The 27,148-nt window shown below is 38.4% G+C and overlaps 1 protein-coding gene across 2 annotated transcripts in view; it reads left to right on the forward strand.

Annotated features, from left to right (window-relative positions):
* STAG1 (stromal antigen 1) overlaps positions 1-27,148 on the forward strand; it is a 327,523-nt gene that overhangs the window by 277,391 nt on the left and 22,984 nt on the right. For both annotated transcript variants that reach the window (XM_031663744.1, XM_031663743.1), the window contains 5 exons: positions 10,610-10,702; positions 16,664-16,838; positions 18,839-18,978; positions 22,471-22,572; positions 26,657-26,805. In XM_031663744.1, coding sequence (XP_031519604.1) covers positions 10,610-10,702; positions 16,664-16,838; positions 18,839-18,978; positions 22,471-22,572; positions 26,657-26,805 — 659 coding nt within the window. The remainder of the gene's footprint in view (positions 1-10,609; positions 10,703-16,663; positions 16,839-18,838; positions 18,979-22,470; positions 22,573-26,656; positions 26,806-27,148) is intronic.

Consider the following 27,148-nt stretch of genomic DNA (forward strand, 5'->3'; position numbering starts at 1 on the left):
GTGTTGGAGCATGGTCTTTGGAGTTAAAACTGAGTTTGAATTTTTAACTCCACTTCTTTACCACCTGTGGCAAGATAAGCAAGGTACTTCACCTTGAGCTTCACTTTCCTGATATATAAAATGAGAATGATACTCACTGCTGGATAAGTTTGTTGAGAAGATTAAATTGAAAGAAGTGTTTGAATTAACAGTAAATGTTATTTTGTTGGCATTAAATCGTAGTCTTTGCTTTGGTAATCTTCTCCCCTGTCCAAACCAAAATGAACTATTGAACTTTTGCCTGAGGCTATGGGCATACATAAACATACTTGATGGGTAGTGTAGGTTTGGGATACAGTGTGATAGATTTAGTCCTCCATCTGAATTTTTGGGATAATTTGGGAATTCAAGTCTCTCACTTTGGTCCTAACAGTCACTACTTTTCCCCTGTTCCTCTGACTCCTTCTTTAGCTTCCTTCATCTTTGTATACTACAGGAAAGAAATCAGAAGATGTTTTGGAACTACAGTAGGCAGCTTAAGGGTTCCTGGATCATAAGTGGATTAGCCTTTGAGGCAATGGCAGGAGTCAGCAGGTGGGGATTCAGATCGCCAAGAGCAGCAACAACACTGAAAACTAGGTATTACATTTGGGGTTTAAATATCCAATAGTCGTTTTATTGTATATTCACAAAAGTTGCACACTCTCCCCCTATTCTTCTGAAGAAAGATGCCGGTAGCAATTACTCTTACAAGAAAACAATCTCGGAAATACAGCATAGTGTTTACCCTTCCACAATGGTGGGGCCTTTTGTGTCTTGTTCTTTTTGTCACTTGTTCCAAGTGAATTAATTTAGTTCTCTTTTATATATAGTATGGATAATGACTGACTTCAGGTGAAAAGTAACTTAATGAGCCTTGTTGTATATTAGTCACTGTGTAGGTACAAAGAAACATAATACCGTTTGTCTCCAAAGATCTTTATAGCTCAGAACAGGCTCAGCAAACTTCAGACCGTGGGCCAAATCTGACCTGATGTGTTTTTGTAAATGATGTTTTATTGGAACACAACCATGCTCATTCATTTATGTACTATCTAGGACTACTTTCGTGCTATGCTGACAGTTAAGTAATTGGATCCAGACCATATGGCCTGCAAAGCCTAAAATATTTACTATCTGATCCTTAACACAAAAAATTTGCCAGCCAATGGCCTAATAAGTTAACTTCCTGGCCTTGTTTACCAAATTTTGTCAGTTAGAAAACTGTGTTTGCCTATTCTGGGTAAGCAGAAGTTTAGTTTTGTGCCTCCTTTTCATCATGAAAATTGATCACTAAATTTTTAGCAGGCTTTATTTTTGTATTCTGAGAATTTTTATCTGGTCTGGGTCCTTGTTTTGCTACTTTACTGTTTTATTTCTGCCCATTCCAAAAATCTCTATTTGTCAGATAATGTTGAGCTAAAGTTTTATGTGTTTACTAATTAGTTTTTCTATAGCTTCATTTTCTGACTGTGATTATCTTAACAGTATTTCATAGTTATGGATGAAAACACAACTAAATTTGGTCCTCCACTAGGCACGTAAAATTTTGGAACAAAGCCTGGGCAACATGGTGGTAGCCGGTCTCTACAAAAAAATACAAAAAAAAAAAAAAATTTTTTTTGGCCAGGCATAGTGGTGTGTGCCTGTAGTGCTGGCTACTATTGTAGAAGAAAATTAAAAGGAATGACACATTTAAAATCTGTATACTTCTGTTTGTGTGTGTATAGGAATTAAACTCCCTTACCTTTCCTCGCTGACTATAATATCGTTTGCTGTTATGGGGCAGTCTACATTTAAGGTATTTTTTCTTCCTAAGATGTCAAATTTGAGCCTTTGTGCCTTTAGGAAAAAGCTTCTTTCTAACATAGCTTATATGATAAATTCACCATCTTAATTGTGCCTTCCATATTTAGGGTTCTTCATTGTTGGTATCTTGCTGACAAGACTGTTATTTTATTTTTTTTTATTTTTTATTTTTATTTATTTATTTTTGAGACAGAGTCTCACTCTGTCGCCCAGGCTGGAGTGCAGTGGTGCGATCTTGGCTCACCACAACCTCTGCCTCCCAGGTTCAAGCAATTCTCCTGCCTCAGCCTCCTGAGTAGCTGGGATTACAGGTGTGTACCACCATGCCCGGCTAATTTTTTGTGTGTTTTTAGTAGAGACGGGGTTTCACCATATTGGCCAGGCTGGTCTCAAACTCCTGACCTTGTGATCCGCCCACCTCGGCCTCCCAAAGTGCTGGGATTACAGGCATAAGCCACTGTGCCAGGCCAAGTCTGGGTTTTAAAAACATCAGCTTAATTTGTTGAAGAGGTTTCTCTTCTTGGCCAAGCATGGTGGCTAATGCCTGTAAGCCCAGCACTTTGAGAGGCTGAGGCAGGAGGATTATTGGAGCCCAGGAGTTCAAAGTCAGCTTGAGCAACATATCAAGACCTTGTCTCTACAAGAAATATAAAGTTAGCCCAGGTGTGATAGCACACATCTATATTCCCAGCCATTTGGGAGGCTGAGACAAGAGGATCACTTGAGCCCAGGAGGTCAGGGCCGCATTGAGCTATGATTGTGCCACTGCACTCCAGTCTGGGAGACATAGTGGGACCCTGTCTCTTCAAGAGGGTTCTCCTCTTATCTTGGTCAGTAGATCATTGGTAAACTGAAACTATCTTAGCCCTTTTATATATGGGTATATGTAGGTTTCAGTCTTCTAATTCTCGGTTTCACTAGATCTACCAGGAAGCAAAAAACCTTAGCCAGTCTAATAAAGCTACTTGCAAAATGGATACAAAATATAACCAAGATATCATGATTTACATCTCAGTGTGATCTTACTACTTAAGACATCTGAATTCCTTTCCACAGCTACTCTAGGAAAAAGTTGGTTTTCTTCATAGACAGGTCTCACTTTGTTTCTCAGGCCAGAGTGCAAGGGCATAGTCATGGCTCACTGCAACCTCAATCTCCCAGGCTCAAGAGATCCTCCTGCCTCAGCCTCCTGAGTAGCTGGGACTATAGGTACATGTCACCACGCCTGGCTGATATATTGTAGAGACAGATGTTGTTTTGTTGCCCAGGCTGTTCTTGAACTCCTGGCCTCAAGCTTTCCTCCTGCCTCCCCCTCCCAAAGTACTGGGATTATAGGTGTGAATTGCCCCACCCAGCCAGAAAAAGTGTTTTTAATGCCATGCTGCTTTCTAAAAATAAGATAAAATAGTGGTTTCATTTAGGAAAAAGAAATTTGAAAGGAAGCACCAATTTAAGGACAGTTTATATGGACTAAGAGAAGTTAGATAAAATAGCATAGATTACTCTTCTGTATTCACCCATTAGCTTCAGTTCCCACTCCTATAATCCAGGTAATCTGGCTAGAAAGGGGATTTGTGGAAGTAAAATCTGTTGTGTTCTAGTTTCTTAAAATGACATTCTGTATAATCAGCATAACTTGTTCTTGTATTATTCTTTTTCAATGTCTAGTGAGTTAACTGGCTTTTTTGTTTATATATAAATATATTTGAGTAATTCAGCTTTCAGATTTCTTACTTTTTTTTTTTGAAATGGAGTCTCACTCTGTTGCCCAGGCTGGAGTGCAGTGGTGTAATCTCAGCTCACTGCAACCTCCACCTCCCAGGCTCAAGTGATCCTTCTGCCTCAGCCTCCAGAGTATGGGATTAAAGGCGTGTGCCACCACGTCTGGCTAATTTTTTGTATTTTTAGTAGAGATGGGGTTTCACCTTTTTGGCCAGACTGGTATCAAACTCCTGACCTCAAGTGATCCACCCGCCTTGGCCTCCCAAACTGCTAAGATTACAGGTGTGAGCCACCACGCCTGGCCTCAAATTTCCTTTTTTCTTTTTCTTTTTGAGACAGGGTCTTGCTCTGTTGCCCAGGCTGGAGTGCAATGGTGCAGTCTTCACTCACTGCAACCTACGCCTCCCAGGTTCAAGTGGTTCTCCTGTCTCAGCCTCCAGAGTAGCTAGGACTACAGACATGTGCCACCACACTTGGCTATTTTTGTATTTTTAGTAGAGACAGGGTTTTGCCATGTTGGCCAGTCTGGTCTCGAACTCCTGACCTCAGGTGATCCACTCACCTCAGCCTCCCAAAGTGCTGGGATTACAGGCGTGAGCCACCACACCTGGCCAAATTTCTCACTTTCATAATGCTGCCTGTCTCTGCAAGTTGCCACATATTAATTTTATCATATTAAAGAGTCATTATAGCATAGTGGTTAAGACCACAGTCTAGAGGCAGACTGCTTTTGTTATTTCACTCTGCTACTTAATGGCTGTGTGTCTTTGGGCCTGTCCCTTAACATCTCTGTGCCTGTGTTTTTGTTTTTGTTTTTTGAGACGGAGTCTTGCACTGTTGCCCAGGCTGGAGTTCTGTGGCGTGATCTCGGCTCACTGCAAGCTCCACCTCCTAGGTTCATGCCATTCTCCTGCCTCAGCCTCCCAAGTAGCTGGGACTACAGTAGCCCGCCACTACGTCTGGCTAATTTTTTGTACTTTTGGTAGAGACAGGGTTTCACCACGTTAGCCAGGATGGTCTTGATCTCTTGACCTCATGATCCACCCGCCTCAGCCTCCCAAAGTGTAGGGATTACAGGCGTGAGCCACTGCGCCCGGCCATGCCTGTTCTTTATATGTAAAATGGGGGTGATAATACCAATACCTATCACAGTTGTAAGGATCAGTTGTTAATCTGTGAAAAATTTAGATTAGTGCCTGGCAAGTAGTCAGTGTGGATAAATGTTAACTTTTATTATTATTGCATTCTGGCCCAGATAAAATGAAGTAAGTTAAGCATATTTACTTTTTTTCATAATGAATTACAGCTATTATAGCAGATGAGAAGTGACAGTATCCATAATATAAGGAATGTAACTTTTTTCAAATTAAAAAGCAGCCAGTGATTTATATTTTAAAATAATTCATAGTAAATGTGCTAATTTTCACCTATTTAGAACAAGCTCTTATAATTTGCCCTATTCTAAATCTTTTCATATTTCTTTTTCTTTTGAATATTATCTATTGTTCTTTAAGGGGTGTTAAGACGAAAGCTCACTCTGTGAGACATCTTTGCTTTCTTAATACTGGAGTCTTAAATTGGCAAATCCTGAACTAATTTCAAAATCTTGATATAACACCTTGAAAATGTATAGATATTTACTACCACGTGACCCAGGAATGGCAGCCTTCCTCAACTTGAGCAAAATCACAGTCTTGGGAATCATAATTCCCACTACTTAAATCAAATGAAGTACAGTAACATGCCAACATCATGAAGTGGATGAATAAAAGCACTGAGTTCTGAAATTCTGAAGACCCTAAATTCTCTTCCCAACTGTTCAAAGGATTTACTGTAAGAGATTAGCTAACTTTGTTAAGTATACAGTATCTGTGTTCATTTACCCAAATCTGTCAGTATGTATAATTCTCTCAGTTGGAATATAGTTACAATTAAATTAACTTTCTTGAGCACTCAATATTTAGGTTGCATCCAAATCTAGGCCAAACTTTATTGCTAAAGAAGGTCTTTAGTCCATCCCCACTGGAAACAAGAGGAAAAAATAATAACAATAAAGAAAGCCTGGCTGGGCGCAGTGGCTCATGCCTGTAATTCCAGCACTTTGGGAGGCCAAGACAGGTGGATCACCTAAGGTCAGGAGTTCAAGAGCAGCCTGGTCAACATGGTGAAACCCCGTCTCTACTAAAAATACAAGAAAAAAAACAGTAGCTGGGCGTGGCGGCAGGCACCTGTAATCCCAGCTTTTCAGGAGGCTGAGGCAGGAGAATCGCTTGAACCCAGGAGGCGGAGGTTGCAGTGAGCCGAGATAGCACCACTGCACTCTAGCCTGGGTGATAAGAGCAAAACTGTCTCAAAAAAAAAAAAAAAAAAAAAAAGCCTTTAATTTCTTCTGTTTCCTTGGTTGTTTCACGTTTCCAGCGTCTCTTAAAATACTACTGTTCATCAGTAGATTGCTTACTTATTTGTGGTATTAAATGTACTACTCTTTAGATGTTTTGGGAAGTAATCATTTTACATAAGACACGTTTGCTTTGTGCTCAACCTTTAAAGGAATCTTTTGCCTCCAACTCCTAAGATGACTGATTGATTCCCTATACTTTCTTACATATTAATCAAGAAATCTGAGGGAGTAAAGGAACATGAGTAACTCCTAGCATCATTTCTTTAAAACCCAATAATTATTTATTGTTTGATGAAGTGAACACATTATAAGTTGCCCCTAGGATTGTGGTAAACATCCATATTAAGTATACCAGCATTTCATTTGGTAACTATTTATTAAATACCTAGTATATGTAAAGCACTATTTTAGGTACTAACAATGGAACAGTGTTCCTTTGAATACTGGAAGGTTTACAGGTTGACAACTATCTGTTCTCATTTGAGTTTCCTAGAGTTAATTTAGCAGAATCAGAGTTAACATAGAACCTCAGAATACCTAGTTCAACTCTCTTGTTTATAGATTTTAAAACTCTTCAGTCCTGAGATGTAAAATAATTTTTCTAAGATCACATAGCTAGTTAATAGCATTGCTTGCTTTTTGTTCTTTTAGTTACTATTCATTCAGCAAACATTCTCAAATCTTTTCTCTTAAAAAGGTCAAGAGTGACCAAAAAAATCCATCATCAACCTGCAGACTTCTATCAGCCCCATCCTATTTTTCACTGACTTTTTATAATCATACTTTTTTGAAAGAGCTGACTTCTTCCTTATCTTCCTTTCAGCTCACTGCAGTCTTGACTCAGCACTCATAACTCTATTGAAAGTGCTCTCCCCAAGGTCACCCACAGCTTCATAGTTGCTATATTCCTGGGGCACTTTTAATCCTTATCTCTTTTATCTCTCTGTGGCATTTGTCATTGTTAATTATTCATTTTTTTAATGTTTTCTTGCCTCCGGGATACCATATTCTCCTGGTTTTATTTCTACTTCTCAGATAATTTCTTAGATTTCTTCATAAGTTCTTTGTCATTCGTCTTTCAAATATTGGTATTTCCCAGGATACTCACTGTCACTTTTCTCTGTGTATTCTCCTTGAGCAGTCTCATCCACTTCTGTCACATCTGTTGCCATCTAAATGCTGAAGACTTCCAAATCCTTCTTCTGACTCATATTCTTTCTCTTGGGCTTTGAACTCACATACGCAGCTGCCTACTAGACATCTTCAAGATATCTATTAGGGATCTCAAAATCGTCATCTCTAAAATTTAGCTATCACTGCATTTGTTCCTTTTTTTGTTGTTTTTTGTTTTTTGTTTTGTTTGTTTGTTTTTTGGTTTTGAGACAGGGTCTTACTCTGTCTCCCAGGCTGGAGTGCAGTGGTGCAATCTCAGCTCACTACAACCTCCGCCTCCTGGATTCATGCGACTCTCCTGTCTCAGCTTCCTGAGTAGCTGGGATTACAGTCGCCTGCCACCACGCCTGGCTAATTTTTATATTTTTAGTAGAGACTGGGTTTCACCATGTTGCCCAGACTGGTCTTGAACTCCTGACCTTAGGTGATCCGCCAGTCTCAGCCTCCCAAAGTGCTCAGATTACAGGTGTGAGCCACTATGCCTGGCCTGTTCCTGTGTTTTTTATCTTGATGACTTAATACCACAATTCATCTAGTAGGCAGCTCCCTAGAAATTAAGGAGTAATCAGCAGCAGCCTCTACCCGATTACTCCCTAAATTCTATCAGTTCTAGTGCTTTATCTTTCATCCATCCACATCTTTAGAGCCAATATTTTATTTTCAGGCCCTTATTCTAAATTATCCCTGGCTGGGCACAGTGGCTCACACCTGTAATCCCAGCATTTTGTGAGGCCGAGATTGGCTGATCACGAGGTCAGGAGATCAAGACCATTTGGCCAACATGGTGAAACCCCTTATCTACTAAAAATATAAAAATTAGCCAGGCATGGCAGTGCGCACCTGTAGTCCCAGCTACTCGGGAGGCTGAGGCAGCAGAATTGCTCGAACCCTGGAGGCAGAGGCTGCAGTGAGCCGAGATCGTACCACTGCACTCCAACCTGGGTGACAGAGCGAGACTCCATCTCAAAAAAAAAAAAAAAATTCGTATGGCCTTTATTAATATGCAATAAAATACACAGTAATGATTAAGAACATGGACTTTAGAGTCAGAGAGTCCCATGTTTAGATCCTTGCTGTCACTTAGCATCTATGGGTGCTGTGAATATCAGTTTTCTTGTCTGTAAAACAGGAATATTGCAATTTACTTTGTAGAGTGATGATGAAATGTAAATTTATAGTCCTGGGAACACAGTATGTGGTGCATATAAGCTCTCAATGAAAGATGTGACTACTCTAACTGACCTATTGGACATCATTCTCCATTGTGTTTAGAATGAGTCATTTACACAAAATTTTAGCACTCTCATGCTAAAAATCCTTCTTCAGTAGTTCCTTATTGCCAGCAGGACAATATCCAAATACTTAACTGATATTTTAAATGGTCTTCTATGTAAATGCAAATGGTTTTATTCCTCTTTAGCTTTTTTCTTGCTGCTGTCTTCCCTATTTATACCCCAGCTACACTACAATAAATTAACAGTTCCTCAAAAGCACGTCTGCACTTTTTTTTTGGTTTTTGTTTTTTTGTTTTTGAGATAGAGTCTTGCTCTGTTGCCCAGGCTGGAGTGCAGTGGTACAATCTCGGCTCACTGCAACCTCCACCTCCCAGGTTCAAGCCATTCTCCTGCCTCAGCCTCCCCAGTAGCTGGGATTACAGGCATGCACCACCACACCCGGCTAATTTTTGTATTTTTAGTTGAGACGGGGTTTCACCGTGTTGGCCAGACTGGTCTCGAACTCCTGACCTCAGGTGATCTGGCCATCTCAGCCTCCCAAAGTGCTGGGATTACAGGCGTGAGCCACCGCACCTAGCCACCTCTGCACTTTTGCATATCTATGCATTACCTGGAATACCTTTTTCTGTAGCTAGATTATTTTTCTCCTTCAGGACTCAGCTTACATGTTATCTTCTTTGGGAACTCTTTCATGACTACTTTTGACTCTGACTTAAGTTTTCCAACATGGGGCCCATGTCTTCTCCTACCATAGCACTCCTTACACTATATTGTAGTTGCCTGTTCCCTCATCTGTTTCCTTCAATGTATTTTGAATGTTTAAAATTAAAGAAGTTTCAGGAACGTTGAAGTTTAGTTATTAGATATTTATCTGCAGAAACATGAAAAGTTCTCAAGAGGGTGTCCTTTTTACTGCTGTGCACAAGATAAACTTGCTCCTTCTTACACATACTACCCTCATGTTAGCAAAAGGAAATATGTATGTAATTTTTGAAGTGTCATTATTTGGGATGTAAAGATCCCCAAAAAGACTCAGTGCTGTCATCTGTATAAAATAGAGTAGCTTAAAGAGTTTTAGTTGAGTACTTTTTAAGTATTTCTACATTAGCCTTTGCTCAGATAATTAGTCTTCATTGCTGTTTTAAATGTTGGTATCTGCATGTGTCTTACTCATTAGTCAGTGAGAAGAATATGAGCTCTTATATCAGATAGTCCTAGTTTCAACCCCTTGCTAATAATTACTGTTTCTTAGGATCAATATAAATACTAAACTATATAATAGTAAGCCCTTAAATCAGTGCCTGGTGGGTTGTAGGCACTCGATAAATTTAAAAAATTTTAAGACAAGGTCTTGCTCTGTCACCCAGGCTAAAATGCAGTGGCACAATTATGTCTCACTTCAGCCTCGACCGCATGGGCTCAAGTGATCTTCCTACCTCAGCGTCCCCAGTAACTGGGACTACAGGCATTCTCCACCATGCGCAGTGAATTTTCTGTGTTGCCCACACTGGTCTCAAACTCTTGGATTCAAGCAATCCTCTCACCTGGGCCTCCCAAATCACTGGGATTACAGGCATGAGCCACTGCACCCAACTTGAAATTTCCTTTTGGACTTTTCAAATGTTCCTTATGGAATCTTATGTGGCCATCTAATTAAATCTGTTTACCCATCCAACCTTAGATTAAAGCCCATCCTCCTATGAAGATTTCTCCAACTTTGCTACAGTTAGAGTTAATACAATAACTTCATCTCCGTAATTGGTCTGTCTGCTAGAATGTTAACTATTTGAGGGCATGGCACTTTCTTACATTTATCTTTCTTCCCCTGACATTTTGCAGAGTGCTGAGATATAAGAGAATATAAGATAAATTCAGTACACATTTGTTGCCTAATTGAGTTTTTTCAGTGTGCTGCTCTGCCGCCTCACTTTACTAGCAGTAATGTGTGTCACAGGAATGACTAACAATCTTAATCAACCTAAGTAAACCATATTTATAAAGGAAATTTGTTGAAAGCAATCATACTGAGTATTCCATAGCTAACTCTGTTTCAGAGTGTCAGTGTCACTGCCCCTTCTATTGGGACAGATAACTGAGAAATGACTACATTAAATGGTTCCCAACATTAAATTTGGTTATATGAATTTCCTTGAGAATAAACCAGTTTTGCTATTTTCCACTTATTGTTTCTTCTAGATCAGTTTTCTGTGATCCTGTAATTCATTCTTGCAAATTTGAATGTGTCTTACAGGAGGATTTGTTGGTATTGAGAAAAACAGTGAAATCCTTTTTGGCTGTTTGCCAGCAGTGCCTGTCTAATGTTAATACTCCAGTGAAAGAACAGGTAAGAAATTATCAGTAAGAGCTCTCAATAAAATCAACTCAAATACAGTAATGAACCTTAAGAAGATACAATTTTTGCCAGGCGCGGTGGCTTACGCCTGTAATCCCAGCACTTTGGGAGGCCGAGGCGGGCGGATCATGAGGTCAGGAGATCGAGACCATCGTGGTTAACAGGGTGAAACCCCGTCTCTACTAAATATACAAAAAAAATTAGCTGGGCATGGTGGCGGGCGCCTGTTGTCCCAGCTACCCAGGAGGCTGAAGCAGGAGAATGGCATGAACCTGGGAGGCAGAGCTTGCAGTGAGCCAAGATTGCGCCAGTGCACTCCAACCTGGGCGACAGAGTAAGACTCCGTCTCAGAAAAAAAAAAAAAAAGATACAATTTTTTTATGGCTGTTCTTAGTACACATGTTCATTCCTAACATTTACTGGACCTAGAACAAGACTGTAGATGTGTGAATATTTATGTTATAAAGCAAGCTAACAAACGTATTATATAATATACATTCTTTCCTTTTACTTTCACAAGTATATTGTCATCAGCTGGAAGGGCAGGTTGAAATGTAGACTTTTTGACTCCTAAGAATTCTACACCAGAATGGCCCGGTGCAGTGGCTCACGCCTATAATCCCAGCACTTTGGGAGGCCAAGGCGGGTCGATCACGAGGTCAAGAGATCAAGACTATCCTGGCCAACATGGTGAAACCCCATCTCTACTGAAAATACCAAAAAAATTAGCCAGGCATGGTGGCAGGCACCTGTAATCGCAGCTACTTGGGAGACTGAGGCAGGAGAATCTCTTGAACCCGGGAGATGGAGGTTGCAGTGAGCCGAGATCATGCCATTGCACTCCAGCCTGGGCAAAAAGAGTGAAACTCTGTCTCAGAAAAGAAAAAAAAAAAATTCTACACAGAATATTGAGTGTCTGGGGAGCTGACATATGACATACCCTTTTATCATCTTACCTTCAGCTCCTTCCCACACCAGTTAGAGTTTCTAACACATGCATGCCAACACTTTAGCCCCGCATTGAAACTCTGTCCATACCACCTGCCCAAACAGCTGCCCATTGACCACCGAGAGGCCTAGTAATATGTACATTGGGTCTGCAGTATGCCTAAAGAAGAGGCCTTTGCAGGCTCAGACAACAGGCTCAGGACTGTTAGGGCAAGGAGTCTCTGAGTCCCTATACTTGGACAATGGCGTAGAAGTGGGGTTTGGTAAGCAGGTGGACATATCCTATTGGTCTAATAGATTCCTCATCTCTTGCAGAGGGGCATTGCCCAAAGAGGGTCAGGGTGGGCCAGGGAAATACTGTTTCCATGATGTGATTTTGTAAACTATTTTTTAATTTAGACTGTTGTATTGGGGAGTACATTTGTGTAAAACAGAATGTGTATTTTCCATACTATTTCTTATTTGGATATTGGGCTAGAGTCAGTTAATCTGGTGAAAGAGTACAGTATTACTTATCCTTTGCTATCTCTTCTAACAAATAGTGACAAGTATCTTTATTGAGTTATCAGCATTTAACTTAAAATGGAAACAGAGATGGTCTTCCCTAAACCTTATTCTTTAAATATTCAGAAGACTACTTATGCTGTGGAGAAATACCCAGCTCTGCCTTTTATTTTATTTTTTTTATTTTTTTATTTTTTTTATTTTTTAACTTTTTATTTTATTTTGAGACGGAGTCTCCCACTGTCGCCTGGGCTGGTGTGCAGTGGCGCAAACTCAGCTCACTGCAACCTCCACCTCTCAAGTTCAAGCAATTCTCCTGTCTCAGCCTCCCAAGTAGCTGGGATTACAGGCGCCCACCACCACACCTGGCTAATTTTTTTGTATTTTTAGTAGAGACGGGTTTCACTATGTTGGCCAGGCTGGTCTCAAACTCCTGACCTCATGATCCGCCTGCCTCGGCCTTCCAAAGTACTGGGATTACAGGTGTGAGCCACTGCACCCGGCCTAGCTCTGCCATTTAAACCCCAAATCCAGTGTTTCTGCATCATACCTGCTTGGTGATGTCCAAAACTATGGCCTTCTGGTTAAAAAGTATTTCCCCTGGATTCTCTTTATGCTCTCCTTTTTGCAAATGGCTCTTTCTAAATACCTTAGTATATTTCATGGTTGTGCTGTCAGGGCGCGAATTGCCAAGACTCTTGCTGCAGTTGGACAACCAGATATACAGGCATTCCAAACTAAATGCCAAAATTGTGTTTTCCCATAGAAATCAACTTTGGAGGGGGCAGTGTTAGTAGATTGTTGGGAGATTTCAGAGCCCTCAATTATCCCACAACAAAATCTTTCCATTGTAACAAACTGATCAGACCCATTTATTTCACTCAATTCATTAAACAGGGCAAATTTGGCACCATACCTATAATGTGTACAAATGTATTCAAAGTTTCTTTATATAATTAAATTTGTTTGTAGGCCTTAATTAGATACTGGTTTTTATATTAATGGTTTTCTAATACAGTCATGCACCACTGAACAACAGGGATACATTCTGAGAAATGTGTTGTTAGGCAATTTCATCATTGTATGACCATCATAAGAGTATATTTACACAAACAAATAGTATTGCCTACCACATGCCATTGCTGTATGGTATAGCCTATTCCTCTTAGGCTATGATCCTGTACTGTATAATACTATACTGAGTACTATAGATAATTATAATACAACGGGTATTTATGTATCTAAACATATCTAAAATACAGTATAAAAGATTTTAAAATGGTACACTTACCATAGGAATGGAAGTAGCTCTGAGTGATTGAGTGAGTGAATGAGTGAGTGAGTGATTGGTGAATGAATAGGAAGGCCCAAGACATTACTATACACCACTGTAGACTCTATATGTACCATACACTTAGACTACACTAAATTAATTAAAATGTTTTTCTTGGCTGGGCGTGGTGGCTCATACCTGTAATCCCAGCACTTTGGGAGGCCGAGGCAGATGGATCACGAGGTCAGGAGATCGAGACAATCCTGGCTAACATGGTGAAACCCTGTCTCTACTAAAAATACAAAAACAAAATTAGCCGGGTGTGGTGGAGGGCACCTGTAGTCCCAGCTACTCGGGAGGCTGAGGCAGGAGAATGGCGTAAACCCAGGAGGTAGGGAGCTTGCAGTGAGCCGAGATCTAGCCACTGCACTCCAGCCTGGGCGAAAGAGGGAGACTCCGTCTCAACAACAACAAAAAAATGTTTTTCTTTCTTCAATAATTAATTAACCTTATCATACTGTAATTATTTTGCTTTATAAACTTTTTAATTTTTTTAACTTTTAAACTCTTTTGTAATAATACCTAACACACAACACATTAAACAGATGTACAAAAAAAAAAATTTTTTTTTTTTGAGACAGAGTTTTGCTCTTGTTGCCCAGGCTGAAGTGCAGTGGCACAATCTTGGCTCACCCCAACCTCCACGTCCCAGATTCAAGTGATTCTCCTGCCTCAGCCTCCCTAATAGCTGGGATTACAGGCATGAACCACCACACCTGGTTAATTTTGTATTTTTAGTAGAGATAGGGTTTCTCCATTTTGGTCAGGCTGGTCTCGAACTCCTGACCTCAGGTGATCCGCCCACCTTGGCCTCCCAAAATGCCAGGATTACAGGTGTGAGCCATCGCGCCCGATCAAAATATTTTTTTTCGTATATCCTTATTCTAGAAGCTTTTTTTTAATTTATTTTTTAAGACAGAGTCTCACTTTGTCACCCAGGCTGGAGGGCAGTGGTGTGATCTTGGCTCACCACATCCTCTGTCTCCTGGGTTCAAATGATTCTCATGCCTCAGCCTCTGAACATAATTGGGATTACAGGCATGTGGCTACCATGCCTGGCTAATTTTTGTATTTTTTAGTAGAGACAGTGTTTCACCATGTTGCCAAGCTAGTCTCAAACTCCTGGCCTCAAGAAATCCACCTATCTCAGCCTCCCAAAGTGCTCGTATTAACAGGTGTGAACCGCTGCATCCAGCCTATTTAATTAAAAAAAAAAAAAAACATTTTTGTTAAAAAATAAGAAACAGGCCAGGCGTGGTGGCTCATACCTGTAATCCCAGCACTTTAGGAGGCTGAGGTGGGTGGATCATCTGAGGTCAGGAGTTCGAGACCAGACTGACCAATATGTTGAAACCCCATCTCTACTAAAAATACAAAAAAATTAACTGGGTGTTGTGGCATGCACCTGTAGTCCTAACAACTTGAAAGGCTAAGACAGGAGAATGGCCTGAACCCAGGAGGCAGAGGTTGCAGTAAGCCGAGATCGTGTCACTGCACTCCAGCCTGTGAGAAATGGGAAAGTTCTTCAAAGATTATAAAAAGTCACAATTTCTTACTATAAGATTGCTATCCACTTTGTGTGTGTGTGTGTGTGTGTGTGTGTGTGTGTGTGTGTGTGTTCTCAATCAGCTGCCCTAGCTTGCTCCAGCATGCCTGGACAGAACTAGACAAGCTCCAGCCCATAGTGCATGCCATTCCTTATTTGGAGATGCTTAACTATCCCTGGGCAACTTCCTTTTCTTTCTTTGTTCTATCCCCCTTACCTAATTAAGAAAGTTTTAAACTAATAGCCAGTCGGGTAAAGTGTAAAATGTGAGGTCCTATTCCAGCCAATGGAAACTGGACACAGCAGTAAGGTAGACGTGTCAGTCTCCTTTGGGTAGGAGGGTAGAGTGTGCTCTCGTGACTGGACAGTTATTGAGTAGCACCCTTTCTGCAGAAAGTAAAGCTCGCCTTTACTTTCATTGTTCATTTGTTTCATCATTTGTTCCCATGTTAATTCTTTTTTTGTGTGACACCAAAAACTTCATTCCCAGCAAGCCTGGGTGACAGAGCAGGACGCTGTCTTTAAAAAGAAAAGAAACACACACATTAGCCTAGGCCTACAAAGTGTCATAATTACCAGTATCAGTGTCTTCCACCTCCCACACGTCTCATTGGAATGTCTTCAGTGGCAGTATTTTGCATGGAGCTGTCCTATCCTATGATAACAATGCATTCTTCTGGAGTACCTCCTGAAGGACCTGCCTGAGGATGTTTCACAGTTAACTTTTTTCATAAGTAGGAGTACACTCCAAAATCATGATTAAAAGTGTAGAATAGCACAATACAGTATAGTAATAGTATAGTATAGTATAGTATAGTATAGTATAGTATAGTATAAGTATAGTAAATACATATGCTGACAACATATTCATTATCCTCAAGCATTAAGTTCTATACACAAGTTGTATATGCTATGCTATTATATGACTGGCATCATAATACACCAGCATCACCACAAACAACATCACAACAAACTTGTGAGTAATGTGTTGCACCACAGGGTTATGTAGCTACTACATCACTAAGTGATAGGAATTTTTCAGCTCCATTACAAGCTTATGGGATCCACCATCATGTATATGCAGTCCATTGTTGACGGAAACATCAATGTGCAGTAGTACACTGACAGAATTTTTTAACATCAGAATTTTTAGAAGTATTCATTATACTATGTTGAATTAGAGTTTCAAATTTTATGCTAATTTGATTAAGCAATATACAATTGATTTCTAATCTTTGTTATAATCTGTTATATCAATTTTGTATTTCCAGAGTTGAGTTAAACTCATTTTGTTCTTTTGACCTGTGATCAACATCTTGCTTAAACTCATTTTTTAAAAGTTCAAGTCAAACTATCTTAATGAGCTGTTTTTGAGTTGATACAGCAGAGTAAAAGAAATAGGTTATATTTGGGAAAAGTCTTAAATAAGACAAGTGTTTAGTGAGAAAAAGTAATTTTATTAAATTTGGAAATTGTAACTAAATATTTGGAATTTAAATACTTAAAATTTATATTATGGTATTGCTATTAAACTATGTTTTAATTTCATATGTTTTCATTAATGTTGACTTGTAGTTACATTTGTGTAGTATTTTGCTGATGAATTGCCTTTGTATTCCAGGCTTTCATGTTACTCTGTGATCTTCTGATGATTTTCAGCCATCAATTAATGACAGGTGGCAGAGAGGGCCTTCAGCCTTTGGTGTTTAATCCAGATACTGGACTCCAGTCTGAACTTCTCAGTTTTGTGATGGATCACGTTTTTATTGACCAAGACGAGGAGAACCAGAGCATGGGTACTTGTAGCTATCATCTTGTCAATACTGATTTTGTTTTACCAACCCCAAAAGATAGGAGAAAAGAAACAAATTCAATTGTAAAAATTATCGAGATTTCTTTCTTTTAAAAAAGTTGGCTGGGTGCAGTGGCTAACACCAGTAATCCTAGCACTTTGGGAGACTGAGGCAGGAGGATTGCTCGAACCCAGAAGTTCAAGAGCAGCCTGGGCAATATGGCGAAACCTTGTCTCTACAAAACAGAAAAAAACTAAAATTAAAAAAAAAAGTTAATAGTAGTTCAGAAACCAACAAGAATAAAAATGTACACAGTGAAGTCTCCCTCCTTTAACATTGTACCTCAGATCTTTTCCTGTCGTTATATAAAGAGCTCTTTCTCTAACAGCTCTACAGCATTTCTTTATATAGATATAGCATAATACATATAATCCATCTCACATAAATTGACATATGGCTAGTTTCCAGTCATCAACTATTACAAACTATGGTGTAGTGAATAGTAGTGTACATTTGTCATTTCCCACATGTACAAATGTGTATGTAGGATAGATGTTGTTTCTAATTGGCTATATCCGGGTTCATACTTTTTCTAAAGGAAAGTATCCAGGTTCCATTCTATTCCTAAGTGGTCATTATGTATTACTTAAATGAACAAAACATAACTGTTTGATATTAAATGCTGAAAAAATGTTATCAAACCTCACTAGTGAAAGTTGTGCTGTGCCTGCAGAGTGATAACTTAGCAATATTAGACTGAATTGTTAATGATTAGTTGTAAATAAGTGTCACTTAGAATAGGTTATTTGTGAAATAGATTATTTAAGCTCTGTAAAATAATGTAAGAAGTATATTTGATCCACAAATCTATTTGATACTGTTCAGCTGTTCTTTTAGAACATTTTGGAAAATACTAGTCTGTAAAACAGTATATTTATTTAGAGTCTGTTTTCATCTCAAGAGACAAATTTACCTGCTACTTGTCTTAAGCAAAAAAATGTCCACTTGTCAAACCACTGATGCTTCACAATAAGACTATTTAGTAGAAAGGAGAGACTGCCAGCAAATTCTTTTTATGAATCTATACATATAAGGAAGAGAAAAAAGAAGATAAGGGCAGGCCAGGACAGGAGAGGGTCAGTACGGAGCCTGAAACAAATGTTATCATCTGGAGTGCTGTTGGCATGTTTTTTCTAGGATTAGAAATAGAAAACCCAGTAGAGTCTGAAACTTATAAATTTAAGAAAGAAACACACTTGTTTTGAAAGTATTTGATAGGGCTTTAAAATTTTTTTTGATGTGCATAACATGGTTTGCAAAATATTTTGTTTCTCAGTTGATAATGTAACCATGTTTAGGATGAGCACTGAAAATTTAACTCATCCATATTTCCATTTCTTCCCTAAATATTTTTCTGAAAGAAAACTTTTTCCCTGTGTCTTAAAAATTTTCAGAAGTGTTCTCTCTGTGAGAATGTATTAACACATAAGGAATATTGAAATAAGAAAAGACAACATTTTAAAGGTAAACAGATAATTTCACAGTATTGCTTTGACACAAGTATCAGAAAAACAATCTTTTTATACAGCTGTCCCTCAGTATTGTGGGGGATTGGTTCGAGGACTCCCACTCATACCAAAATCCATGGATGCCCAAATCTCTTAAATAAAATGGTATAGTATAGTCAGCCCTCCCTATCTGTGGATTCTGCATCCACAGATAGGGAGGGTAGACTACATATGGTTTGCTTATCTTATTCAGTCTTTACTATGGTAATCTCCTAAGAAGATAGGAACCTTAGTACCTATTTAGTGTTTGATAAATAAGTAACTAAATACAGCACCCTAAAATAATTAATGTAACAGTTTTTGTCCCATCTAAAACTGATTTGTACTATTTGTGAAGTTATCATATTAAGCTAATTTTCAATTATACAGATTATCCGCATTGTTTTATGTGGATAAAGTACCAGAATTCATAACCAATTTATAATCTGTGTTTAGAGGGTGATGAAGAAGATGAAGCTAATAAAATTGAGGCCTTACATAAAAGAAGGAATCTACTTGCTGCTTTCAGCAAACTTATCATTTATGACATTGTTGACATGCATGCAGCTGCAGACATCTTCAAACACTACATGAAGGTATAGTTAAATATTCTTATTTTTCTCCTTCCTCTAACTGGCAGAGAAATTTGCAATTGAAAGGATGAAGACAGAAGCTAAAATTGACAGCTTTTCACCTGTGTAATGTGGATGATTTTATGATAAAGTTTCTCTCTTTTCTATAAGCTTTTTATCAGTCTGTACTATTATATCCATTCCACTGAGTAGGAGTTCGAGCATTTATATGAAAGAACATACTTTTTAGCTACTTTCATAAGCTCCATTTTGTTCCTGACCCTCTGAAAAAGCAGTGCTCAGAACTCTTCTTGATGTGGCCCGACAGGCACAGATGGGAGGAAATACTTCTCAGTTTTCTTGTATTTGCCTTGTTCTTGTGTCACAGAGAATATTCTCTTTTGCCTCTATTTAGAATTTTGTATGTGCCATTTGATCTACTTGTGTCTTCATGTTTGGATATGGTCCAATTCCAGTTATGATATAGTAGCTGATTTATCATATTTTGCTGAACAACTGTAGTGTGATGAGTAATGTGCTGGTAGCCAGAGGTTTAAGTAAGACATGATTTCTGCACTAAGGAGCTTACAGATTAAGAGTTAACTAATATGTAAACATAATGTAGCATACTGATAATGAATGACTGCCGTGTGTTCATGCCATTTATATTTGAGACACTGTTCTAAGACTTTCACATTATCATTGATCTTTCTAATAACCCTGTGATGTAAGAAATAGTATCATCATTTACATATAAGGAAACTAAGGATCAAGAGGTAAACCTTCCAAGGTCACACACAACTATTAAAGTAACAGAAACTGGGATTTTATTTTAGGTTTGTCTAACTTCAAAGCTTAGCTCTTTTCACTGGACCACAAAGCTTCAGCATGATTATTGTTGTGATAGATGTATAAATTACTAACCTAACACCAAATATAGAGAGACACTTAAGTGAGAAGAGCAAGAGAAGAATTCCTAAAGCTAATATGTAAACAGAGTTGCATGGATGAATAGGAGCTTACTAGATGAGCACGGGAAGGAAGACAAGCCCTTGCCAAGACAGCAGCATAAATATACCTACCTGTTTCAGCTCATTTTTCTCTACTTAGTCCACAAGGAAATCATGAAAGAGCTTGTCAAACTAATTATTGATATCCAAATAGACTGTGATATTTGCATGTTGAACCTTTCTAAAAGAAAATGTCATGATCTGTTAGTAAACTTCTGCTTGCTTCCAATGACCATTTCCTTTCCAAATATTCGCAGGCGTTACATTTAATAATGTATTCTGTAATCTTAGGCTCAGCATCAAGCTCACTGATGGTATTGTTCAGAATAGTTATTCCTCATCCTGATTTTCCATTGGTCACCTGGAACATTATTGCAAATTGCATGTTCCTGGGTCCCACTAAACCTAATGAGAAATATCTAGGGTGGATCCCAGGCATTTGTGGAGGAGGGGTTAATTTTCCATATAACCTTCTTTCCCTTTGGAAAATCAGAACTATTATTATCTTTCTCTGTCCTCTAGCATCTTTCCTATTCTTTACCATTTCTTAAAGAGCACAAAGTTTCCATAATCTCCACAAATTTTGTTAAGACACAATTCATCTGGCCTAGGAAACTAATTCAGTTTGGAACAACTTGATGCTTTCATTATCTCTTCACTAAACCTGGATGTTAGTTCCATTTTATAAGTGTTTATCCTACCCTTTTTATATAGTTTTCTCTTTAGCAGGAAATAAAGAGGCATAAAATGTGTTGAGTTCTGGTTTTTCCTGGTAATCCTTTAACAATAGTTCATTGGTTCCAAGAAGCAAGTCTTATTCAGAATTTTTATCATCCTTAACATTTCAGGGACACTTCTGTTCATTATAGGCTCTAACCTTTTTGTGAGTATTGTAATAGCTATTTGCTCTTCTGATATATGGCTATGTGGCTTTTCCTCCATCTTTTGTACATAATTAGTTCAATCTGAACTTAAAAGAAATCTGCCTGCTCCAGTACTTTAGTGTTTTGATATTTCTCTTTTTTTCTTCATTGAGATAATTCTTCTTTGCACTAAAAGGATGATCCTTTTGAGCTGTTTGCCTTTTAGCATTTCACATTGTGGAAACATACCTATGTTTTTGAGATTTTGAAAATCTAATTGCCAAACTGTTATTAATCACTTCGTCACATAGACTGTAGACTTTAGCTTGGAAACAATATCCAGATTTAATGGTTTTAAATGAAACCTTTTGATTATTTACTCACAGAAAAAATTCTTTAAATCTTATGTCAAAAAACTGAATTATAACTTTTCCCAGTCACTGTTGAAAATGTCTGTGTTTTACTTTTTTATATTTCGATAGTAAAATATAGACATGTTGATAGGGGTTTGGGGGATGAGATAGTACACAAAGTATTAAATAAAGAGTTAAGTCTGTTACCCTAATCCCCTCTTCCCCCTGTTTAGGCCCACCCCCCTGGAAGTAAGCAGTTTTAACTGTTTTGGTTTTAGTTCTTAGGAGACTTCTACCAAAATTTCTGTTTCTTGATCTGTACATTTTAGATGTTGTCTGTTCAATCATGTTTTAAAGAATGGGTCCGGGCACAGTGGCTCACGCCTGTAATCCCAGCTCTTTGGGAGGATGAGGCTGGTGGATCACTTGAGGTCAGGAGTTCAAGACCAACCTGGCCAACATGGTGAAACCCCGTCTCTACTGAAAATATAAAAATTACCCAAGCATGGTGGCACACACCTGTTGTCCCATCTACTTGGGAGGCTGAGGTGGGAGAATCGCTTGAACCCAGGAGGCAGAGGTTGCAGTGAGCCGAGTCATGCCATTGCACTCCAGCCTGGGCAACAGAGTGAGACTTCATCTCAAAAACAAATAAAAACAAAAACAAAAACAAGAATGGACAAGGCGAGGTGCAGTGGCTCACACTTGTAATCCCAGCATTTTGGGAGGCTGAGGTGGGTAGCTCACTTGAGGTCAAGAGTTCAAGACTAGCTTGGGCAACATGGCAAAAACCCCATCTCTACAAAAAAAAAAATTTTTTTTTTTAAATTAGCGAGGCATGGTGGCACACGCCTGTGGTCCCAGCTATTTAGGAGGCTGGGGTGGGAGGATCACCAGAGCCCAGAGTTGAAGGCTGCAGTGAGCTACAATCACATCACTGCACTCCAGCTTGGGTAAGGTAACAGAGTGAGACCCTGTATCAAACATGAAAAAACAAGAATGGGGAATTTTTCTCACCACCTCTCTTCCTGGAATTCCCAGCTTTTTTGGTTTTACTAATATTAGTTCATAATCTTAAACATCAAATGTGCATTCCTTTAACTTTAGACAGTTATTTAACTCCTGTTATGTTTAAGATGAAGAAATTAAACACTTATTTATTTACCTTTCCTTTCTTTCACCAACCTGTTCTTTTTTTTTTCCATTTTCAAAGGAGGTGAAACCAACCTATTCTTTATCTCATGAAATTTCAATAATTTTAAAGCTGTGTTTTCTTTTTTTCCCTCACAGTATTACAATGACTATGGTGATATTATTAAGGAAACACTGAGTAAAACCAGGCAGATTGATAAAATTCAGTGTGCCAAGACTCTCATTCTCAGTTTGCAACAGGTAAGAAATTTGGAGAGAGGTAGACAAAGAATAGAAATAACATTAATTGCACTTCTCTGTGCTTAATATTTGCTAGGTATCTTGTCTCATTTAAACTAGGTCATTTTATATAGTTTTGTCAGTGCATTACGGTGGATATTTTCTGGTACAAAGACATAGGTTAGGTGTCTTTTCTTTTGGAAGAAAATCCTAGAGTTCATATTTCAAATAGATGTAATCCTAAGGTGATTTATTCTTGGACTAGATGAAATGTGAAATTGGAAATTTAAAAAGTAATAATTTAAGAAGAAAAATATAAAAAGTATTTCATGAGGAAGGGTACCAGGAGATAAAATGTTTTTCATATTGCATAAATAAGATTTCTAATAAATGCTTAGTAATTTAAAATTATTTCAGGGGGCCTGGTGGATATATATATGTGATATGCGCATATTTATAAATACATTATATATATATGTTTGTATGTAGTTTATGATAAAAGTCTCATATCAGTGGCAAAAGGATTGGGACTATTCAATAAATGGTGATGGGTCAGCTGACTGTGTATTTGGAAAAATAGCTGTTTATAGTCCTACCTAATGTGTATCCACAATAACTACTAGATGGTTTATATATAAAAGGCCAAAAGTAAGGGTTTATGAGAAAATAAGAGGATATTTTTTAAATCCTCTTTCTAAAGAAGTCACAAAGTTAAAAATTGATGATCTGTTCTTCTTTTTTTTTTTTTTTTTTTTTGTAGAGATGTGTTTCGCCATGTTGGCCAGGCTGGTCTCAAACTCCTTGGCCTCAAGTGATCCACCTGCCTCGGCCTCCCAAAGTGCTGGGATTATAGACATAAGCCACCTTGCCCCAGCCAATCTGTATAAATTTATATAGATTAAATAGATGTATACATCAATTTGCACTTTGAGCAAAGTTAAAAAAAATGACGGGGGAAATATTTTCAGTCCTACATAGCAAATCCTACAGATCAGTAGGAAAGATAAATAAATCCCATAGAAAAGTGAGCAAGGGATATGAAAAAGGCACTTTTCCAAGGAAGAATCTTACAAACCAGTAAACATGAAAAGAGGCATTAGGCTGGGCGCAGTGTCTCACACCTGTAATCCCAGCACTTTGGGAGGCTGAGGCAGGTAGATCACCTGAGGTCAGGAGTTCAAGACCAGCCTGGCCAACATGGTGAAACCCCGTCTCTACTAAAAATACAAAAAATTAGCTGAGTGTTGTGGTGGGTGCCTGTAATCTCAGGTACTCGGGAGGCTGAGGCAGAAGAATCATTTGAACCCGGGAGGCGGAGGTTGCAGTGAACCGAGATCATGCCATGGCACTCCAGCCTGGGCAACAGAAGTGAAACTGTGTCTCAAAGAAAAAGAAAGGAAAGAGGCATTAATTAATTATATATAACATAAATAATAATTAATAAAAGCCAAGCACATTAGCCCACACATGTAATTCCAGCACTTTGGGAAGCCAACGCAGGCGAATCGCTTGAGCCCATGAATTCAAGACCAGCCTAGGCAACATGGCAAGACCCCCGTATCCAAAAACAAAAATAGCCGGATGTGTTGGCATGCACCCTGTAGTCCCAGCTACTTGGGAGGGTAAAGTGAGAGGATAGCTTGAGCCTGGGAGTTCAAAGCTGCAGTGAGTTATGATTGCACCACTGCATTCCAGCCTAGGTGACAGAGTGAGACCCTATTTCTAATAATTATTATTAATGAAATACAAATTAAAATGGATACTTCTTGCTCAACAGATTGGCATGAATTAAAATGATTGATAAAGATATAGAGGAAAAGGCCCCTTTTTAAAACTGCCTTCTTAGAAGACAGTTTTGTAGTATATTCCAAAATTGAAGATATATGTTCCCTTTAAACCAGTAATTTTGCTTCTAGGTATGTACGTGGATATGCACAGGTGTGTACCAATAAATATATGTAAAAGATGTTTTATTGCAGCAGTCTCTATAATAGTAACAAACTGGAAATAGTCTAAATGTCAACAGGGGAATTGTTAAATAAACTGAGATAGATAAAGGATTTTTAAGACAAAATATTGAGTGAAAAATGGCAAGTTTCAGGACAAATGCAGTATGCTACTATTTATGTAAAAATAAAAACTTTAGCTGTAAATGTAATGTATCTATACTGATCTAGAAAACTTTCAGACTTTAAACACTGGTTACCTTTGGAGAGAATAATGGTATTTGGTAGAAGAGAGAAAGAAGAACTTTTACTTTGATATTCTTTGAATTTTTCACAACAAAATGTATTCTTTGTATTCACTTTAAATGTACACTTTAAGTTTTAAAGTTTAAAGCTATTGTATATACCAATATGTGAAAACATTTTAAAGTTTAAGAATTTATAAACAGCCTGTAATCCCAGCAATTTGGGAGGCTGAGGTGGGCGGATCACAAGATCAGGAGATAGAGACCATCCTGGCTAACACGGTGAAACTCCGTCTCTACTAAAAACCATCCTGGCTAACACGGTGAAACCCCATCTCTACTAAAAATACAAAAAATTAGCTGGACGTAGTGGTTGGTGCCTGTCGTCCCAGCTACTCAGGAGGCTGAGGCAGGAGAATGGCATGAACCCTGGAGGTGGAGCTTGCAGTGAGCCGAAATCACGCCACTGCACTCCAGCCTGGGTTGACAGAGCGAGACTCCTAAAAAAAAATATATATATATATATAAACAATTATCTGTGAATAAATTTGAAGTCCCTGGAAAGAACTGTTCCTTCAGTAATGACACAGCCAATAGTTCAGGCCGATCTATTGCTGAAGAAAACTAAAAAGGTGCAGAACATATTAGCACCCAAGAGCTATTTCAGTAAATCAGGTGTGATTAGAATTGAGAGATTGGGAGGTGAGAAACTGAAGAAAAGAAGTGTCAACAATACTCTTCAGGACCTTTGCTATAAAGGGAATCAGAGAAATGGGTTAGTAGCTGGCAGAGGAAATGGGGTCAAGAAGTTAAGAGTATTTTTAAGATGTATGCATCTAGTACGGAAAGAATAGTTTAGGAGGCAGGAGAGAGCCGTAAACACGAGCAAAACTATTGAGCAGGTGAAACCTTATATACTGCCTTCTTGTCTAATACATAGGAGGGAGTGGCTTTAGATGAAAATCTGGACAGTTCACCCGTCATAACAGGAGGAAAGGTCGATGTCTACAGATGCAATTAAGTTTTTAGATTTGTGGAATGATGATTGCTTGTATATTACGTCCAGGGTTCTGTTTTTGTTATTTTCACAGAAAATAGCTAACAGATATGCAATTTATAAAACTCCACCCAGCTTAAGAACTTTTTGGTGTATTTTGTTACTGGATGGGAAAAATCATAGCCCCATGTATGCAAATGGTCTTCTTTTATATAATGTTCTTGTTTGAAATATAATAAGTGAAAAAACAAACCTCTTAACCCTGTGTGTCATATATTGTCATTCCTGTAAAAACAGTAACAAAAAGAACAGATGTTTATAAATATATAGTGTACTTCTATAAATACATTTCTTTTTCCCATCTCAAAATACGTTCTTTTGGCCAGGTGTGGTGGCTCACGCCTGTAATCCCAGGACTTTGGGAGGCCAGGGCAGGCAGATCACTTGAGGACAGGAGTTTGAGACCAGCCTGGCCAAGATCTCTACTAAAAATGCAAAAAGTTAGATGGGCATGGTGGTACATGCCTATTATCCCAGCTACTCGGGAGGCTGAGGCATGAGAATCACTTGAACCCCGGAGGTGGAGGTTGTAGTGAACTGAGATTGCACCACTGCACTCCAGCCTCCGTGACAGAGCAAGGCTCTGTCAATTAAAAAAGAATGTATTTTTTAAATTATTATTAGAAACAAATTTCTGTCTGCATTTAATCACACCACTAGCATGAAAATTAAGCTATTAATAATAGACAATTTGTAGAAAGGGAACAGAGTAGCTAAAGTTCAATGCAAGGAGAGAAACCTTTCACCTTACACCTTTTACATATTTTTTTTTTTTTTTAAATTACCTATTCTGAAAATAAATAAAAATTTTAAAATTCTGAGCTATAGGTTTTTTCCTCTTTTTTTCTTTCTACCAGTTATTTAATGAACTTGTTCAAGAGCAAGGTCCCAACCTAGATAGGACATCTGCCCATGTCAGTGGCATTAAAGAACTGGCACGTCGCTTTGCCCTTACATTTGGATTGGACCAGATTAAGACACGAGAAGCAGTTGCCACACTTCACAAGTGAGTGAGATAAACACTTTGTTATACAGAATCTGGTTTACTTGAATTTTAATGAAATAACTGTTATTTGACCCATTATTTTAAAGTGACAATTGATAGAATTTTAAGTTACAATAACTTTAGAGATTATCTAGTTTAGAGATTCTAAACTGGGAGGACGTTTTTAATTTGAAACAACTTAAACCACCCATTTATTCATCTTACAAAATATAGAAAGCAAAATTTAATAATATATTATTGTCTGGTCTGTCAGTAAGAAAACAGCGGGTTTGAGAGACTATACAGGCTGGGTGTGGTGGTTCACACCTGTAATCCCAGTGCTTTGGGAGCCCAAAGCAGGAGG

This window comes from Papio anubis, chromosome 2 (assembly GCF_008728515.1).
Source record: "Papio anubis isolate 15944 chromosome 2, Panubis1.0, whole genome shotgun sequence".
In the NCBI taxonomy this organism is placed as follows: Eukaryota; Metazoa; Chordata; class Mammalia; order Primates; family Cercopithecidae; genus Papio; species Papio anubis.